Source organism: Bactrocera neohumeralis, chromosome 2 (genome assembly GCF_024586455.1).
Source record: "Bactrocera neohumeralis isolate Rockhampton chromosome 2, APGP_CSIRO_Bneo_wtdbg2-racon-allhic-juicebox.fasta_v2, whole genome shotgun sequence".
Taxonomy (NCBI): Eukaryota; Metazoa; Arthropoda; class Insecta; order Diptera; family Tephritidae; genus Bactrocera; species Bactrocera neohumeralis.
Genome location: NC_065919.1, coordinates 87,865,042 through 87,883,266, shown reverse-complemented (window position 1 = coordinate 87,883,266; position 18,225 = coordinate 87,865,042). Strand labels below are relative to the sequence as shown.

The 18,225-nt window shown below is 35.0% G+C and overlaps 8 protein-coding genes across 10 annotated transcripts; 5 read left to right on the top strand and 3 right to left on the bottom strand.

The window, feature by feature from the left end:
* The first annotated feature begins 1,128 nt into the window (after nt 1–1,128).
* On the top strand, nt 1,129–2,815 carry LOC126751411 (phosphatidylglycerophosphatase and protein-tyrosine phosphatase 1). Of its 2 annotated transcripts, none has more exons than XM_050461656.1 (4): nt 1,129–1,380; nt 1,634–1,777; nt 1,846–2,163; nt 2,565–2,815. In XM_050461656.1, the coding sequence occupies exons 1-4, from the start codon at nt 1,375–1,377 to the stop codon at nt 2,688–2,690; spliced, it is 594 nt and encodes a 197-aa protein (XP_050317613.1). In that variant the 5' UTR covers nt 1,129–1,374; the 3' UTR covers nt 2,691–2,815. The 2 variants fall into 2 exon arrangements, with proteins under 2 accessions (XP_050317613.1, XP_050317614.1); XM_050461657.1 differs by lacking the exon at nt 1,129–1,380 and adding an exon at nt 1,404–1,516.
* A 75-nt stretch (nt 2,816–2,890) lies between these two features.
* On the bottom strand, nt 2,891–4,065 carry LOC126751412 (succinate dehydrogenase [ubiquinone] cytochrome b small subunit, mitochondrial). 2 transcript variants are annotated; one of them, XM_050461658.1, is made up of 4 exons: nt 3,862–4,065; nt 3,700–3,809; nt 3,455–3,642; nt 2,891–3,377 (listed from the first exon to the last, which is right to left on the bottom strand). In XM_050461658.1, the coding sequence occupies exons 1-4, from the start codon at nt 3,902–3,904 to the stop codon at nt 3,155–3,157; spliced, it is 564 nt and encodes a 187-aa protein (XP_050317615.1). In that variant the 5' UTR covers nt 3,905–4,065; the 3' UTR covers nt 2,891–3,154. The 2 variants fall into 2 exon arrangements, with proteins under 2 accessions (XP_050317615.1, XP_050317616.1); XM_050461659.1 differs by having other exon boundaries at nt 3,700–3,803.
* A 1,459-nt stretch (nt 4,066–5,524) lies between these two features.
* LOC126751407 (uncharacterized) lies at nt 5,525–8,127 on the bottom strand. The gene is made up of 6 exons (XM_050461651.1): nt 7,957–8,127; nt 7,608–7,865; nt 7,391–7,548; nt 6,351–7,320; nt 6,143–6,292; nt 5,525–6,085 (listed from the first exon to the last, which is right to left on the bottom strand). Exons 1-6 carry the CDS (start codon nt 8,000–8,002, stop codon nt 5,823–5,825), a joined length of 1,845 nt encoding a protein of 614 aa, XP_050317608.1. The 5' UTR covers nt 8,003–8,127; the 3' UTR covers nt 5,525–5,822.
* A 346-nt stretch (nt 8,128–8,473) lies between these two features.
* LOC126751408 (T-complex protein 1 subunit alpha) lies at nt 8,474–11,057 on the top strand. Its single transcript, XM_050461653.1, has 7 exons — nt 8,474–8,651; nt 8,933–9,086; nt 9,147–9,234; nt 9,307–9,540; nt 9,598–10,166; nt 10,225–10,405; nt 10,463–11,057. Exons 1-7 carry the CDS (start codon nt 8,579–8,581, stop codon nt 10,835–10,837), a joined length of 1,674 nt encoding a protein of 557 aa, XP_050317610.1. The 5' UTR covers nt 8,474–8,578; the 3' UTR covers nt 10,838–11,057.
* A 169-nt stretch (nt 11,058–11,226) lies between these two features.
* On the top strand, nt 11,227–12,270 carry LOC126751410 (ELKS/Rab6-interacting/CAST family member 1). The gene is made up of 3 exons (XM_050461655.1): nt 11,227–11,543; nt 11,610–12,032; nt 12,084–12,270. Exons 1-3 carry the CDS (start codon nt 11,340–11,342, stop codon nt 12,153–12,155), a joined length of 699 nt encoding a protein of 232 aa, XP_050317612.1. The 5' UTR covers nt 11,227–11,339; the 3' UTR covers nt 12,156–12,270.
* A 4-nt stretch (nt 12,271–12,274) lies between these two features.
* Nucleotides 12,275–13,128, bottom strand: LOC126751413 (probable prefoldin subunit 5). The gene is made up of 3 exons (XM_050461660.1): nt 12,918–13,128; nt 12,648–12,857; nt 12,275–12,587 (listed from the first exon to the last, which is right to left on the bottom strand). The coding sequence occupies exons 1-3, from the start codon at nt 13,011–13,013 to the stop codon at nt 12,411–12,413; spliced, it is 483 nt and encodes a 160-aa protein (XP_050317617.1). The 5' UTR covers nt 13,014–13,128; the 3' UTR covers nt 12,275–12,410.
* Nucleotides 13,129–13,421: 293 nt separating this feature from the next.
* LOC126751409 (ATP synthase mitochondrial F1 complex assembly factor 1) lies at nt 13,422–14,567 on the top strand. Its single transcript, XM_050461654.1, has 3 exons — nt 13,422–13,756; nt 13,813–14,140; nt 14,210–14,567. The coding sequence occupies exons 1-3, from the start codon at nt 13,518–13,520 to the stop codon at nt 14,471–14,473; spliced, it is 831 nt and encodes a 276-aa protein (XP_050317611.1). The 5' UTR covers nt 13,422–13,517; the 3' UTR covers nt 14,474–14,567.
* Nucleotides 14,568–14,990: 423 nt separating this feature from the next.
* On the top strand, nt 14,991–17,779 carry LOC126755982 (putative transporter SVOPL). The gene is made up of 10 exons (XM_050468749.1): nt 14,991–15,048; nt 15,179–15,340; nt 15,404–15,566; nt 15,631–15,752; nt 15,988–16,279; nt 16,358–16,459; nt 16,538–16,682; nt 17,139–17,416; nt 17,499–17,626; nt 17,691–17,779. Exons 1-10 carry the CDS (start codon nt 14,997–14,999, stop codon nt 17,738–17,740), a joined length of 1,494 nt encoding a protein of 497 aa, XP_050324706.1. The 5' UTR covers nt 14,991–14,996; the 3' UTR covers nt 17,741–17,779.
* Nucleotides 17,780–18,225: the final 446 nt, after the last annotated feature.

Sequence of the window (18,225 nt, the reverse complement as noted above, 5' to 3'; positions counted from 1 at the left end):
TTGACAATCAGTAATATTTTGACACACAAAAAAAATTTAATTTCAACTATTTATCAAAAAGTAGTTAAACATGATTCACAAACAAAGTAAGTAACAAAAAAGTATATATTGTCGAATTCAAGCGATATTATGAATAGCCTACATCATATATATATAAATTTTGGTCGGAGGAGCCAGTATTGACCTCTCTGTTAAAGATAAATTAAAAAGTTATTACCCACTGAATAACTGTAAAACAAACATTCTCACGTTTATTACTTAAAAACAACTTACTAGACGTTTTGTCTCCGTTCTTTAAATTATTTAATTGCTTCATGGAAATACTTGTAAAATATTTTATGTTTGGGTAAATTGCATCAAAAGAAAAATTGCAAATAATAATTATTTTAATTAGGGAAGGAGAATGAATTTAATGATGTTTTGTAATATTTAGATATACAATCTATGTTGTTATTGTTGTAGCATTCCACTCAACAATTTCTTCAATAAAAAACAAAATGCATAATATTATGTTCGCACTGATATTGAAAACAGTCTTGGAAACACAATTGTGGATTGTAGAATCTAAGTCGACCATGCTTGTTTTCGACGCGGTTTCACTGACAATTCATAAATTAGTTTGTTTGTTTACATTTCCGACGAAAAATACTATTTATGAAAGCATTGGCTTTAAGAATCCAGATAAATTATTTGCGCAACGACGATTCTTCAAGATAAGTGATAGAGGCTCTTACTACTACTCTTACACAATTTCCTTGTTGCCGTTACTAAAACTTTTAGCTTCAATGAAATTTAAATGTTTTGTTCAAAGTAAAATTGTTTGTGCAAAAAAATTTGTTAATAGGTTAGAGATTTTAATAATTTTACATTTCACATATTACTGCCAACACCACAGTTGCCCATTGTCGTCGGAAAATTAGAAATGGTTTTAATTCAGCGACAGCTACAGCCTGCTGCCGTGAAGTAGTGCTGTCGTCTAAATAATTATTCCCTTAAGAACGTGTGTTTAATATTTTACAGATGCTGTTCCTCATTTGTCGCCATCAATGTGTGCCATACTTAACTTTCCAAGTGCTTTCAACAGCTGATCGTGACAGCTTAAAATATACCGCGGTTCAGGTTATGTCAACTTTGACCCTTTCAAAATAATATAAATATGTATGAATTTATTAATAGTCATCTGTGGAAGCAATAGAGGAGATAACGTAGCAAGAATTGTATGTGAATGGGATTAAAAATTAAATTTCAGCGTCAGTGAACAGTTTAGACTTGAATTATTTATGATTCGGCGATAAAAAATCTCAAGCTTTGTTTGGAAGCTTTTGTTGGGTTGGTTTCTTCTGAGAGTAGTGATTCATTAAAATACGTATCAACATGATTGTAAGTAAACTATTTTGGACGTATATCGTTGTATCGTCGCTATTTAAACACATAATAACTCATCCAAAAACTGGTTGTGGAGCGCACGTGCGCTAAGGTGTAAGCAGAGAGAGTTTGTGAAGAGTTGTTTGTTTAGGTAGTGCCTAAGATATATTCACTAGTTGCTTTATACGCGCTGAGCTGAGCTTAACGCCTTTAGTCGTAAAACTTTCGCTTCAATGAAAATTACTCAATAACTTCTTTTTTCGAACAGTCTGCTATGTTTGCTCGCGTAACATTTTATCCAACATTGTTTTATAATGTATTGATGGAAAAAGCATCCTTGAGGAATTGGTACGATCGCATTGATGAGAATGTAATTTTGGGTGCCTTACCCTTCCGTTCGGAGGCGAAAGAAGTAAGAAAGTATCTAAAATTATCTGTTCTTGTGCTGTGCTAAATTTGTGTTGAATTGTTATCCCGTAGTTGATCGCAAAAGAAAACGTGAAAGCAGTTGTTTCCATGAATGAAGACTACGAGCTATCTATGTTTTCCAATGACTCAGAGAAATGGAAATCGCATGGGATTAGTTTTCTACAATTACCTACAACAGATATTTTTGAAGCACCAGATCAAGATAAACTTTATGATGGAGTAAAATTTATAAACCAATTTCTACCTCAAGAGAAACGTATAAAAAGTTTGAATGGGGTTTCTGAGCCTGAGAATAATGGGACTGTATATGTTCATTGTAAGGCTGGGCGCACGCGTAGCGCTACCCTTGTTGGATGTTACCTAATGATGGTGAGACTATTAAAAAAACGGCAAAACTACGAATTGGCGCGCTGATTTAATGGTATGGACAGATAGAGTAGGTTCTAGAAGTGCGAAGTAATTTTTAATAAATACTTTTTCTTCAAAAAGAGCATAGTAAATCCATATTCTGGAAGCATTTCAAAACGAATAGTCTAACTGCAGATATATTAAGTGCAAAATGTGCACAAAGTATGTAAAACATAGGAGAAATCATAAATGAGTTTTATAATTTCAGACTGTATTTACAAATATGTATCTCGAAACTACTAACTTAGGCGGAGAACATTCTCTATTTCTCGATACCATCATATCGCGATTATATTACATGTAGTTTTCTTAATATTTTTATCACAGCCTTTTATTAAAATATTATTTTTGTATTGAACTAGAAAAACGGCTGGTCACCGGAAGAAGCAGTGGACTTCATGCGTGCACGCCGACCTCATATTTTATTGCATTCTAAGCAATGGGAAGCTCTCAAGTTATTCCACAAGAAAAATGTCGAGAGTACGTGACCTCTCAAGCATCTATCGGAAAGCACAAAAGATTTTTATATTATGTATTATACATTGTTATTCAAATGTTTTAACTTTACGTAATAAAGAACGCCAATTATATTTATGCTAATTTATACAACCTATGTTTAAACATATCGTCATTACTTATTGCTTGTCAAATGTTTTCTTCATTTTACGGCAAACATAAGTGTAACAAATTTAGATGTTTGATGTTTAATTTTATTTCATGGTTCATTGGTTTACAGTTGTATTAAGGTAACTGTTTTTAATACACTCTAATTTCGTAATACAGCTTTTTTTCATTAGTTACATTTCATGTAGGTACGATTAAATCGAATACAAAAATCAAAATTTTACGATTTTAGCTGTTGCAGACCCGTTTGACATAATTTAATTAATTTATTAAAATTTTTAAACTGTTTTAATACGTTACTATGTAATGAATAGAAAAGATACAGCAATTATTTAGAAGTGGTTTCCTCAACAGTTGAACCAGATCCAGCAGCCTTGATCTTCCAAATCTGTTTAACGGAGTTGGCAATTCCGACGTCATTTTGTATGATATAGAAAAGTCCACCAAGGGTTGCAATAGACAGTAATATCAAGGCACCATGGGCGACTTTTGGTAAGAGTGGTCCAACCACTTGCGGACGAGCATAATCTGTAATTATGGCCTCCACACCCCTTTTTCGATACAGTATAAACGAAGATATAATATAGATTATTCGCTGAAACAATGAAAAATATATATTTTTTTTTACCAATGCGAGTGAAGGACTACAGAAACTGCAAGTAGAGCATCGAGCGTTTGCGAAGGGTAGATAAAAGCGGCAGGAACAACACCCAGCAGGGAAAGAGATATCAGGCGTTCAGCGGTCCATAAAGGTACGTGATTGCCTTTAGCTGCAGACATCTTAGGAGAGCTTAATGAGAAGGTTCTTGATAAGCACTAAACAGAAATATTCATTATAAGCTTTGAAATTATTATATTATTTACATAACATGCCTGTGCATTATTCAGTTTCGCTAAAGTTTTCAAACTTTCTGCAGAAAGAGTACTCTTTGTTGTCAAAGTTTTCATGGGCAAAGATAGGGCCGTTTTACCTAGTCCTACAACTTAAAAGATCGCGATTATATAATGTAAGACAATTCCCGTATTTATCTTTACCATTCAATTTGCCGGCATTACGCAGCATTACTGAAAGAGCCATTTTGGATATATCACTTAGATTTTTATAACAATTAAGTAACTATGATCTTGACTAAGAAGCACTTGCTCAATGTTTTTGCAAATTTTCCTTTACTGCTCCAGCAGATTATCAAATTCCGCTTGTTTTTTTTCGAGGAGTGATATAAAAACAGCAGTTCTTAATGTCAAATACATACCGCGTTGCCAAGTAGACATGAAAAATTGTTATCGATATAAATGTCGCTTGCCACTTGGTTTTTGTTTTACCGAACTTAATATGCATTAAATAATTTGCACAAACTAAGTCTTCGCACAAATATATCGGGTGATTTTTTTGAGGTTAGGATTTTCATGCATTAGTATTTGACAGATCACGTGGGATTTCAGACATGGTGTCAAAGAGAAAGATGCTCAGTATGCTTTGACATTTCATCATGAATAGACTTACTAACGAGCAACGCTTGCAAATCATTGAATTTTATACCAAAATCAGTGTTCGGTTCGAAATGTGTTTCGCGCTTTACGTCCGATTTATGGTCTACATAATCGACCAAGTGAGCAAACAATTAATGCGATTGTGACCAAGTTTCGCACTCAGTTTACTTTATTGGACATTAAACCAACCACACGAATGCGTACAGAAGAGAATATTGCGTCTGTTTCTGAGAGTGTGGCTGAAGACCGTGAAATGTCGATTCGTCGCCGTTCGCAGCAATTGGGTTTGTGTTATTCGACCACATGGAAGATTTTACGCAAAGATCTTGGTGTAAAACCGTATAAAATACAGCTCGTGCAAGAACTGAAGCCGAACGATCTGCCACAACGTCGAATTTTCAGTGAATGGGCCCTAGAAAAGTTGGCAGAAAATCCGCTTTTTTATCGACAAATTTTGTTCAGCGGTGAGGCTCATTTCTGGTTGAATGGCTACGTAAATAAGCAAAATTGCCGCATTTGGGGTGAAGAGCAACCAGAAGCCGTTCAAGAACTGCCCATGCATCCCGAAAAATGCACTGTTTGGTGTGGTTTGTACGCTGGTGGAATCATTGGACCGTATTTTTCAAAGATGCTGTTGGACGCAACGTTACGGTGAATGGCGATCGCTATCGTTCGATGCTAACAAACTTTTTGTTGCCAAAAATGGAAGAACTGAACTTGGTTGACATGTGGTTTCAACAAGATGGCGCTACATGCCACACAGCTCGCGATTCTATGGCCATTTTGAGGGAAAACTTCGGAGAACAATTCATCTCAAGAAATGGACCCGTAAGTTGGCCACCAAGATCATGCGATTTAACGCCTTTAGACTATTTTTTGTGGGGCTACGTCAAGTCTAAAGTCTACAGAAATAAGCCAGCAACTATTCCAGCTTTGGAAGACAACATTTCCGAAGAAATTCGGGCTATTCCGGCCGAAATGCTCGAAAAAGTTGCCCAAAATTGGACTTTCCGAATGGACCACCTAAGACGCAGCCGCGGTCAACATTTAAATGAAATTATCTTCAAAAAGTAAATGTCATGAACCAATCTAACGTTTCAAATAAAGAACCGATGAGATTTTGCAAATTTTATGCGTTTTTTTTTTAAAAAAGTTATCAAGCTCTTAAAAAATCACCCGATATATATTTTAAATTAATACATTAAACTTCACATTTGCTTTTAATTTTTATTTTATTTAAAAATGGACGGTTTAATGCACTTAACAGTTGTACGTAATTATACATATATAAATTTCGACTTAGAATTATAGTTACCAATGAGGACGGAATGTACAAACATAATCGAATACTTTTACTTATGAGCTAATAAGACACATTCAAGTTCGTAAAATCGTAAATTATACGTTCTAAGAGATTCCTGATCAAGGTATATCGTTGCATTTTAAAATTTTTAACACCATATTCTAAAAAATTATTTGTGAGAGCGGGTAATGAACACGGTTGGTTAAAATAAAATCCATGTGACGACACTTAAAAAAATACCACTTGTATATGACAATATGGGGCTCGCACCTGCTTTATAAAAATCCCAATCAAATATAATGTTGGATGCATCCGAATCTTTCCATGGATAGGCACCATCATCGAAGTACATAGGGCAGTCGTCTCGCTCTCGTTCGTACTCTATGGCATCAATGGCGACTGCGGCACCCTCTGTGTGATTCCATGAGGTGACATCTTGATTTAGTTTGCAAAAGGCTCCAACAGCTGCAAAGTAAAAAATCTAGTTTCGATGCAAATTAATTAATAATGTAGCATACAAACCTTGCGACATTAGCACACGATTTAAATCTGCGCGTTGATATACCCAACAACGGTACTTAGAAAGTGGATCCAAATCATCATATGTGATGAGGTAAGATTTGAGATTCTCTTTCCAAAAACCTATACACTTCATGCGATAATCAGGGTCACCTAAAATTTTAAATTAAATTGGAATCATTGTTTGATAAAAATTAAAAACATAACTAACTGTATATATCCACAGGCCTTCCCAAATGATCTACTGATAGACAGTAGTTCTCATCAATAGCCAATTCTTTTTGATCTGTGTCACAGACTGATAAATCAGAAATATTTTGTTTGCAATGTATGTTCGGTCGAGGACTTAAGGTTACACCTCCGAGAATTCTTGTTCTGAAGGGATGTTCTCCACGTTGTGTAAAATTGAATTTTCCCGCCACTGGGCAACGTACTGGTACCGGATTTTTCGCTAGAAACAAGTCATATTTCCAAGCCTCTGCATTTTTGAACTGAACCCACGAGCAAACTGTGCTGAAATCGTCCTTGATAACAGCCAAACCTTTGCGGTAGCGTATAATATTGTGATGACGTGGTTGAAAATCAAAACATACATAATCCTTTTGACAGCCATCCACTGTTAGACGAGCCATCATAATTCGATTATCTCGCCGCTCGCGACACACGTATATCGTACGACGGTAACGTGCTCGATCGGGGTAGTATGTCTCGTTTATATGTGTTTCACTAATAGAGACATCTGCATCGATATTTGCAGTATTGACCCATTCACCAGAGAAATTTTGTGGGAGAGTACAACCGGGTTCAACATATTCCGCTTTTACAGGTGTAAGCTTAAGACGTTCGGGCGAGTTCTCTGGCGTTTTCAAAGTATTACATTCAGCAGTAATAGAGACACCAATGTACAAATCATCGTCACGATTTTTCAGAAAACATCGGTATTTTTCATCCTTTCGCGATTCTTTCGTATTTGCCACCGCAAAATAATGATTTTTGCCGACAAACCAATCGCCCAAGCAACTATACTCCACAGTACCGGAAAATGTGCCTTCCATTCCCTCACACTGTTGGTACGTGACATTGAATTTCTGATTTTGTATCAAGAATTGAGTACCAGCTGTTTGACAAGATTGAATACGCGCATCGGGTTTGTTGCAGACACCAGTAAACCGGAAACGATTCTAAAGAAATAAATACATGTTATTTCTTACAAAAATTTCTTTTAAATTTGAGAAGAATATCTAATATTACTTGATATGTGAAATGCCATACGCCTTCAAGCGACGACCGACAATTGATGGGAACAAAATTCTCATTAAACAATGTCACTAATTGTTGGTCATCTCTTATTCCTTTGCAAACATTTTCGACGCTTGGCTCTACTCCCGTTGGTATAGAAACGCATGGACCTAAAATAGAAAAGGGACAGTTTTATCACAAAATTATTTAGACATAAATTGATTTGTACCTTCAACTTTTTCAAACACATTCAGTGTTCTTATAACCGTGCGAACACAATGATAGCAATTTGCCGACCGCTCTTTAAATATGAATGAATACTCATCACCATGGCCAGACATGGTTACACATACTCCACGGCGTGACATGGAAGTCGCATCTATTACAGTTTGTGTGGGAAAACCAGTTTCCCATGAGAACCAACTTCCTTGTAGAATTCTTGGAATAATACATCTGTTTTGCTCCAATTGGTTTTGCTGCGCTGAAACTTTTTAACAAATATGAATAAAATTTAATAATGTGAGGCTTGAGTCAGCATCCATACTGAAGCTGGGTGTGGCCAATGAACAATTGTTTACCTATGCTTACAGCGCTGAGAAGTAAAATACATTTTAATGGTATCATTTTTAACTTTACATTAATGGTCTAATTTATACTTAAATCAATCAAAATATTGTTTATATTTATTTGAAACTAAAAACTTGTAATTAACTACGACAGGAATGTTAGAGAACGTATAAACTAAATAAACTGCAGTAATAATGATGTAAATGGTGTTTTCAAAACATCGATAAATAATAGGTATCGATTTCTAAATTTTTTATATATGAAAAAGGCAATCGGTGACTTTCTTCGTTGCGTTACGTTGAGATGAAGCAATTTACTATTTTTATTATATGTGGATATTACTGAATCTGAATAAAGGTAAATGCAACGTTAAATTTGTTTTTTGTTTTTTAATATTAACGATTTTATATATTCGAAAACATAGTTTTTTTATTGACGGAAGATTTTTACTACGGTAACACTTGTTTAGAGCTGCCACTCGTAGGAAAGTTATAATAAAGAAGACATTTCGAATTCGAACAAGCACACATTTTTCTTGTCACCGACACAGTGAGTCAGGCGCACATCGTTTTTCTTCAGCATTCTAAAATATTGTTGATTTTTAATTAAAAATCTCAAAGAATAACCAAAAGGATGTCCACTATTGCTAGCCCTCTGTCCATTGCGGGCACAAGACAGTCAGGCGCTTCCGTGCGTACACAAAATGGTAAGAATTTCAGAGTTATAAAAACATCTGCGACCAAGCATTGCCGGGAGAAAAGACAACATGTGAAATATTCCTTGAATTGTGTGACTTTTCGAGAATGTTTGTAAAATAATGTTGCAAATGTGTGATATTCTAAATGAAAAATCAAGACCTAAAATTAGTATTCCTTAATTAAAATACATACAGTTTACATGAAAAAGTGAGGTTACAATTATTACCATTTAGGTCCTTAAGTAAGGGAACAAGGGTGTGGTTTTAAAATATTTTTAATATGCTTTCAGTTATGGCTGCGAGCTCCATTGCAAATATTGTAAAAAGTTCTTTGGGCCCTGTTGGCTTGGACAAAATGCTGGTAGACGACATTGGTGATGTCACTGTTACCAATGATGGTGCCACAATTCTCAAATTGTTGGAGGTGGAGCACCCAGCTGCCAAGTAAGTATTTTAAATTATACATTACATATTCAAACTTTAATGCTGTTCTTTATTCAAAAGGGTTCTTGTGGAACTAGCGCAACTACAAGATGAAGAAGTTGGCGATGGTACAACATCAGTTGTCATATTAGCCGCAGAGTTGTTAAAGGTACATAATAATAATATTTATGACTTTATTTATTAAAATTTAACTATGTATATATGACCTCACTTTTTTCAGAATGCTGATGAGCTTGTAAAGCAAAAAATTCACCCAACTTCAATCATTGCTGGATATCGTCTGGCATGCAAAGAAGCTTGTAAATACATTTCAGAACATTTAACAGCTCCTGTTGATGAACTGGGACGTGATTCCCTAATTAACATTGCAAAAACATCGATGAGTTCCAAAATCATTGGTGCCGACGCTGATTTGTTCGCCACCATGGTTGTGGATGCCGCACAAGCAGTGAAGGTACATTTAGTAGAAATGGGTTATTAAACATTTTTAATTTGTTGTGCTTTTGTGTAGATCATAGATCCGAAAGGAAGTCCCTTATATTCAATTAAGGCTATAAATGTCTTGAAGGCTCATGGTAAATCAGCACGCGAGTCGGTTTTGATACCTGGTTATGCTTTGAACTGTACCATTGCTTCACAACAAATGCCGAAAAAAATTGTCAACGCAAAGATAGCTTGCTTAGATTTCTCTTTACAAAAGACAAAAATGAAAATGGGAGTGCAAGTACTTATTAATGACCCGGATAAGCTTGAAGGAATTCGTGCACGTGAAATGGATATCACCAAAGAGCGCATCAATAAAATACTTTCAACTGGAGTAAATGTTGTGCTATGCTCAGGTGGTATTGATGATCTCTGCATGAAATACTTTGTTGAGGCTGGTGCCATGGCCGTGCGTCGTGTTAAGAAGAGTGACTTGAAAATCATTGCTAAAGCCACAGGAGCCGCCTTCCTCACTTCGTTGACTAATATGGAAGGGGAAGAGAGCTTTGAAGCATCTATGGTGGGAGAAGCTGCCGAAGTTGCACAAGAGCGAATTTGTGATGATGAACTAATTTTGATTAAAGGCACTAAAGCTAGGTAAGTGTTTAAAAATATTTGTGCTCGAAGTGATTGAATGATTACATTTCGCTAATAGAGCTGCTGCTTCTATTATCTTGCGTGGACCTAATGACTTCTACTGTGATGAGATGGAACGATCTATTCATGATGCGCTGTGCGTTGTAAAGCGTGTGTTGGAAAGTAAAAAAGTTGTAGCCGGTGGCGGTTGTGTCGAAGCTGCACTTTCAATATATTTGGAAAATTTTGCAACTTCTTTGGTAAATTAAATATTAGCATCGCACTTGAAAAACTGATTAATGTGAAATATTTTACAGAGCTCCCGCGAACAATTGGCTATTGCTGAATTTGCAAAATCTCTATTGGTCATTCCAAAAACATTGGCGGTGAATGCTGCTAAGGACGCTACAGACTTGGTAGCAAAACTACGCGCTTACCACAATTCCAGCCAAACAAAAACTGAACATGCTCAACTTAAGTGGACGGGTTTGGATTTGATCGAAGGTATTGTACGCGACAACAAGAAGGCTGGTGTTTTAGAACCAGCGATGTCAAAAATAAAATCACTTAAATTTGCTACTGAAGCCGCTATTACCATCTTGCGTATCGATGATATGATCAAACTGAATCCAGAAGAAAAGGGAGGCAAAAACTATGCTGACGCCCATGCCGCTGGGGAGCTCGATGGCTAATTGGCATTCGAACCATTCGTATTAGTTTTGGGACCACTCGTATTGCCTCTTCTACACACTTATTATTTACATTTACTTTTAAACATTAATGATAAGGTCAGAACCCGTTTCGATGGTAACAAATGTCACTTTCAACCACACACTACATATTAAACAACAGTTACTCTGTTCAGTTCTATTTACTAAAATTTAATTAAATAAATTTTGGACTACAACACAATTTGTTTTTTTAATAAAAATTATTTCCGGAAAAATTCAATCATGCGAATTAGTGCAGACATTTGATGACGTGAATTTTTTTAATAAAATTTTTATAATTTTAATTTTTGGTGGCATGTGTATATTCAGCGGCGCGCGCACTTTGCGTACTGGCTAAAAATAGCAATGCAGTGTGGTATTTATAAATAAAGTAAGAAGAAGACACACATTTTGGCCGAGTAGTAGGAAAACAGCGGATATATTCACAGGAATATTTTTGGAGAAATTTAAATAAAATAGCAATATGTCTGAAAACACTACAGATTCCATAGAAGATGTTAACAATAATTTAGCCAGTGAAATTGTGATTCCACCACCAGTACAAGATCAAGAAGCCCAGCCACAAAGTAATGAACTTTTGGATATAGTTTTCACATTAGAGAGTGAAAAACAGGCGCTGGTAGAAGAGTCGCGCAAAAGAATTTTTACACTTCGTAAGGAATTAGAGGTTAGAATAATATATTCTTTTAATAGAATTTAATAACACAATACATTTATTTTGTGATTTGTGAAGCAAAGTCAAACCGAAAATGAACAACTTAAGCGCAGGGTAAATCAATTGGAGCAATCGCTCAAACAGTCGGTTATGTTGGGCGGTGTGGACGCTCCCAAGTCACGACAGGAGCAAGATGAGCTATTGCTGAAGGCAAAAACTTTGCTTTTTGAAAAAACTAAAGTATGTAAACAACAAGAGCAACAAGTTGAGGTGCTCAAGAATCAAGTGGAAGCAATGAAGGATGTTGTACAGGTGACTAAAGATATGTTGAACTTGAAGAGTGCCGAATGCGATCACATGCAAGTGCGTTTGGAGAAATCTCAACAATGGATTAAAGCGGAGAAGGATAAATGTGCCATAACTGAGAAGAAGTTAATAATATCTAAAGGAGTTTATGACAAACTTCGAGCTGAATATGATATACAGTCGAAAATATTTAAGGTACACTAAACAACTTTTGAAAATTCTTCTAATTATAAACTTTTTTTATAGGATTTAAAGGAAGTATATGAACAGAAAATTAAGATGCTCGGCATTGCACTTGAGGAAGCTAAAAAGAAATAGTTCGTTTAAAATAAAATTTAAAATGTACCAAGTATATGTGAATGTATAATAATATTAATTTATAACTTACTTCCCCCTAAAATAGTAAAAATATATAGATCGATTGGCATATGAAGATGTCGTGTTTAAAAGCTTTTCATTTATCTTTATTTGCAGGCGAATTCGTTCAATACAAGCAAATTTCCGTTAATAAACTTTTATTATTCCATGATAAATGTAAATTTTTTTGTCAATATCAAGGAAAATGTTTTGTTCTTATGCACTTTGCTGTTGTTGCATCTGTTTCGAGAGTGCGAGTTGTTTCATCTCCATTACACCGGCAACAGCATTTAGAAACCTACTCTTCTGTATTTGGATCTTTTCAATTTTCTCAATTTGCTCTTGTAAATAATCAACACGTCTCATGAAATAGTCCTTAGAGCTTTCCAAATTCTTTAAAGTTAAAAATTCTGAATTATACCATCAATATATTTTAGACACAAATCCACAAACCTTTTCCACATAATAACCTGTGCCCACATCAATTACAAAGTTATCGAGATCTTTAATGCGTCCAGGTACATACATGCTACTTGTAAGCGGCACTAATACTTGACGATTTTGCCACTCAGGTTGGAATGATTCCAGTGCCTCCTTCGAGCTAGCGTACTTCGCTTTACAATTGTAAAGAGTTTGTAATGAAGCTTGAATGCTGTTGATTTCCTACAAAAAGTTATTTTTTCAAAAATTGTATATTAGATATTGCCATTGCCGTGGACGCACCTTTTCCATTTCCTGTCTGATTTGCATTAATTGTTCCAAACTTAACTTTGCTAAATCAATTTGTTCTGTTTTTACATCGCTACTACTCGCCGACATTTTGTATTTGGTTTTATATTAACAAATAAGTGTTTTAAAAGCGAATATCTTAACAAATGTTTCCTTAAATCGCGTGCGAAATAGAACTTCACACACCTCTGTAGATAAATATAATTCGATGAGTTGCAGTTCGAATTGTCGAAATGTCGAATGCGGAGTATCGAATGTTAAGGGTTTCCAATTTCAAATAATAAAATCACTTTTCCCTGATATCAGACAATCCAAATTCTATGTAAAAGGTACTTTTTAGAAAAGTGAATTTATTAACTTTTGGTAAAGTCGTTTATTTCTTTAAACCGCGAGGTAGAATAAGAGCAATTATATTTAAATAAAAAGCAATTTTACTTCAATGGGCTACCCTAACAGTTTCCAGATTGAACAGCTGTTTTATGTTGTGTAATTTGTCATTGTCAAAAAAATTTTAGCCGTCTTCCATGTGTAAAAACCTTTCCCCTTCGAGCAATTTGGGAAAATTTTAAGGGTTAGCCGTAAGTTGCGATTGTTATGGCCTGTTCCCGTTCCTGCCTGCGCCTCTTATCAATCAACAACGTACTTAAAAGAACTATAAGCATGTCAGCAATGAGACGTGCCGAGGAGGCTTTGGATAAAATGAAAGAGAAAAATCCATATTTTGATAAATATGCAGAGAAAATTGCCAGGCTTCAACAAACTTCTCCGGAAGAGTTTTTAGAACGTGTGGACAAAGTTGCCAATCCTATTAAGGATGGGAAGAGTCAATCGAGGTAAATATTTAACTATAAATTGTCACGAAAGTTATATTAATGGTTTTTACTTAAAGAACTTATTCCGAACTTCTCAATCCAAAACAACCGCGGAAAAATGAGGAAGCCAATGAGATACCCTACAAGAAACTTACAGATATCATGAAGCTTGAACTTGTTGCAGACAAAACAGCGGAAGAAATCTCAAGCATTTGGTATGAATACCACAAAACTAAAGATGTCTTAGCGGCCACTTTAACTGCGAATCAGTTTGATACACTTATGCAACGAGCTAAACAATTCCCCATATTTTTGTTGCCACTTCCGCGAAGTGAAGGTTTCGAGTTTATCATGTTGCAGTTTGCTGCAAATGCGGTGCATTTCACGCCGCTACTAGCTTACCAGGTTGGTTTTTCTTCTTTATTAGTGATTTGCTCTTACATCTACATATATTAAATTATCTATAATTCATAGGTGCATGCCGAAAACGCGCCAGAGTGCCTAACTATTGTGCATTATACTGAAATGAAAGATAAAGATATTGTATTGATGCGAGGCGAATACGACAGCAAAGTCCTGACGGCACAGGAGGCACAATGCTTGGCTAATGAATTACAAATGTTTTATTGTAAGAGTGACGAAAACAAGCTAAAGCTACTAGAGACGTTCAACAAAAAGCCCGATGAGTTTAAACACATGGACTTAATTAAGGAGGTTGAAAATATACAGCTAGTTTAAAGTAATCTATAATAAAATGTGTAACCCTTAGTAGCCGTTTTTCAAGTTTTTTTTCTGTGAAATTTAATAAATCCGCATTAATGCTATAATCAAAGCTTGTCTTACTAGCGAATATTTAATATACTTATGTAGGAAAATGGTATTTGCTAAAAAAAAATCTTTGAGATTGGACTTTATAAAAATGGCGAATAAGATTTTTAAATGATAGTCCTTATCAACTAATATTTCTTTTTGCACAAAAACATTTTAAAGGAATTAGTTACTGTATTTACATACATAAATTCAGGCTTAAAATCAAATAAGTTATAAGTGCATAAATATTGTTACTTGTGACAAACATTTAAAAAAAAATTACTATTTTTGATATTCTTAAAAAATATTGTCCCAATTTTCGATTATTTTTATTTCTCTGCTATTCGCGTGTGTGACATTGGAGAGTACTGTGCCTAATTTGTTTTGCTAATAATTTTTTGAATTGTCAATTTTGAAATGTTTAATTTTTAGTCATTAACTGAAAATTCATATGTCTGCATTACCGTACGGCACGCACTTTGATGATGTTATGGTTATAATAGGTAAATCGCTCATTTGTTTTTGTTTTCATAAAAAGCATACATACATAAGTATACTTATATGGAATATAAGTACATAAGTATGTATGTCGAACAAAGATGAAAAATGAAATTGTACGGACATTTCACACAGGCTTCGGTAAGGGGCATTTGCAACTTTTGGTCACTTGTGGGCTACTGCTAATGTTCACAATCACCGAAACAATGGGCATGGCTATCATAGCACCAAAGAGCGCGTGCGAATTCGCTAGTTCGGAGCAAGCAAAAGCGGCTATACAGGCGGCAGCATATATCGGTAACATACTATAGCATAATCTGTAGACGTGTTTATGTCGTTTATGTCTCTATCTTCCCATAGGCATGATCTTCTCATCTTACATATGGGGTTATTTCTGCGACAAAATCGGAAGGCGAACGGTGCTTGTACGCAGTACCGCAATGGCAATCGTTTGCTCGTTTTCATCCATGTTAATCACAAATTTTTGGGTTTTTCTCACTCTCCGCTTTATGACTGGCATATGGTAATTAAACTAAATTGGTAATGTTGATCTGCGTTTTTAATATATCTTCGCTTATTCGCTTAAGTGTGGCTGGCCCTGGTTTCGCGGCGCTTACATATCTCGGGGAATTTTGTACACCAAGAAATCGCGCTTCTATCATTAACTATATGTGCATGTTCAATGGCGTTGCTATGGTCTATTGTCCTGGTATTTAAAAATCGATATGTGACCTGGTCTACGAAACGGGAGCTAACGTGCGAAAACTAGTTTTCTGGGAAAAGCTGTTAAAAATAATTCAGTTTCTCGTTATCTCATTAATTGTTCTCCTTATTTTTGACACCTAAGCCCCCTTTCCGTAGACCAGGTCACATATACATATGTATTTACAGTTATTGTTATACATATGCAAGTACCTTTTAAACTGGAATTTCGTTACCCGTAGGACTTTCCCAGTTAATGGTGAATTGGAAATTGTATATACCCATAATCGGTAATTTGATAATACGCTCTTGGCGCGTACTTGGATTGCTATTCTCAGTGCCTGGATGGATTAGTTTCTTATTGCTTTTGCGACTGCCAGAAAGTCCGAAATTTCTGCTGTTGGTTAATAAAAATGAAGAATGCTCAGAAGTGTTAAATTGGCTGTGTCTGCTTAACAATGGAAAGACTTTAGAGGATTTTGGTATCGGTAATATGAGACCATTGTTAAAATCTGGAATGAACCCAGCACCAAAGTATGTATATAACATACCTCATATTCTTGTTTTTAACTCTTTATTTCTGTTCATGCAATTTTTTGACACTTGTTTAAGTTTGTTTCAGGCAATGGCCAAGGAGGTTGTACCATTATTCCGACATCCTTATGTGAAACGATTCTTGCTCAGCTGCGTTGTTATGTTCGGCTTGTTGCTCGTGTAAGTGTAAGAGTCAACGGGAAATATGTATATACATATGTATATGTGATCGTTTTCTGTTTAAAAATTTTCGTTTAGTGCCAATGGGGTTGCAATCTGGTTCACGGACATAAGAAACCATACTCTCACCTGGGAACAAGAGCATAAAAATAAGAGCCACGAAATGGAATTTTCGATTTGCGATGCGATAAGCCATAATAAGAAAGTAGCCAAGGAGACAATGGTTTGATTTTGGCCTTTTGATATAAGCATATTTATTTAACTTTACATATTACATTCGTTTAAATATGCACCGAGAGAGGGAAAAAGAACATTTATGCTTTGGAAGCTCCTTCAACAGATCGAATATAGTTTTATGCGCGTTATCCGATAAATTTGTAAATGCGCTCGATGTTATTTCCTGTATGATATTTAATTTGCTGATTACTTCCCCCAACTTTATTTGTTATATAAGCTCTATAAGTGGTAAAGCCTTAGGCAAATGTTTTTCTTAAACTGTTCCCTTGAAAAATAATCTCAGTTAGTTTAATCTGGATTTCAGTGTACTTATATTGGTTTAAAAAAAAATTCAAGTAATCTTAGGGAAAACCTTGTATTATACTGATTTCATATAGTCAGCTTTCAGACCCAATATAAGTATTTCGAAAAAGTTAAATTATTTTATCTCTATTGCTTCTAGGTATGTAGCGAGGATATTTTGTCTTTTTGGGATTCAATTTTTTTGGGTGCTTCATATCTAATTGAATATCTTTGCTTTGGTCTAATGTTGTTGGTCGTTCCGAGAAAGCCCATATTTTGCATAGCACTGATGATATCTGGAATCAGCGGCATTTGTCTCCCGTTTGTGTCTAGTTTGAATATAATACCTCCCACCTTTATTCTCTTCCTTTCGATACCCGCAGTTATGACAAATTTAATGAACAGCGCGGTACTGGAATTCATACCTACTTTTGTAAGGTGACTTTTTTATGCTTTTATTTGCGCATGCATTCATCAATTTTGTTTAGATTTATTAATAATTTGAAATATTTTAATTTAGAGGCAAGGCGGTTTGCATTTGTTTGATATTTGGCCGCTTTGGCGCAGTTTTTGGCACAACCATTATGGCTCAATTGATTGAGAGCTTTTGTTTTGAAGCTTTCATGCTGTTCTCGTGTTTTCCATTCGGTGAATAACGTTGCTGTAATCATTCTGGTTTTTTTTTAATAATGCAATGTCTTGTCACTTTCAGTTTGTGCGATATGCGGATACTTTTTGCCTTTGGATGAACACTTCTTTTAAAGCTACATAAATATATGAAAATGTCAATTATTAATGCTGCAAGCAAAATAAATATTGTTTAAAAAAAAATTTGAAAATTGAGACTACTGATTTCATCTAAAATTGTCGGCATAAATATTTTTGTTTGTAGTAATTTTAAGTATTCAAGCTTGGTTTTCTTGATCGCTATAGCTGTTAGAATTTTGTGTTACTCATACGCTCCGCATGACCCTACAGATTTGATGCTGTATAAAACTGAGTAGTATTAACCATTAACTATTTATTGTGAATTAAGGACTTTGTTTTGAAATCTCCAGAAACTTAATTAAGAATTTTCAGATTTCTGATCCCAAATCCCGGATTGAAAATAAAAAAAATTAATCCCAAATTCTAGATTGACAAAAAAATGTTTTTGAACTAATATTTTTTCGCGCTTGCGTACATCCTGTTCTACCACTCTGTAGCAGTAGATTTACATTTTTGTCCAGTTTTTAATTCAAAATGTT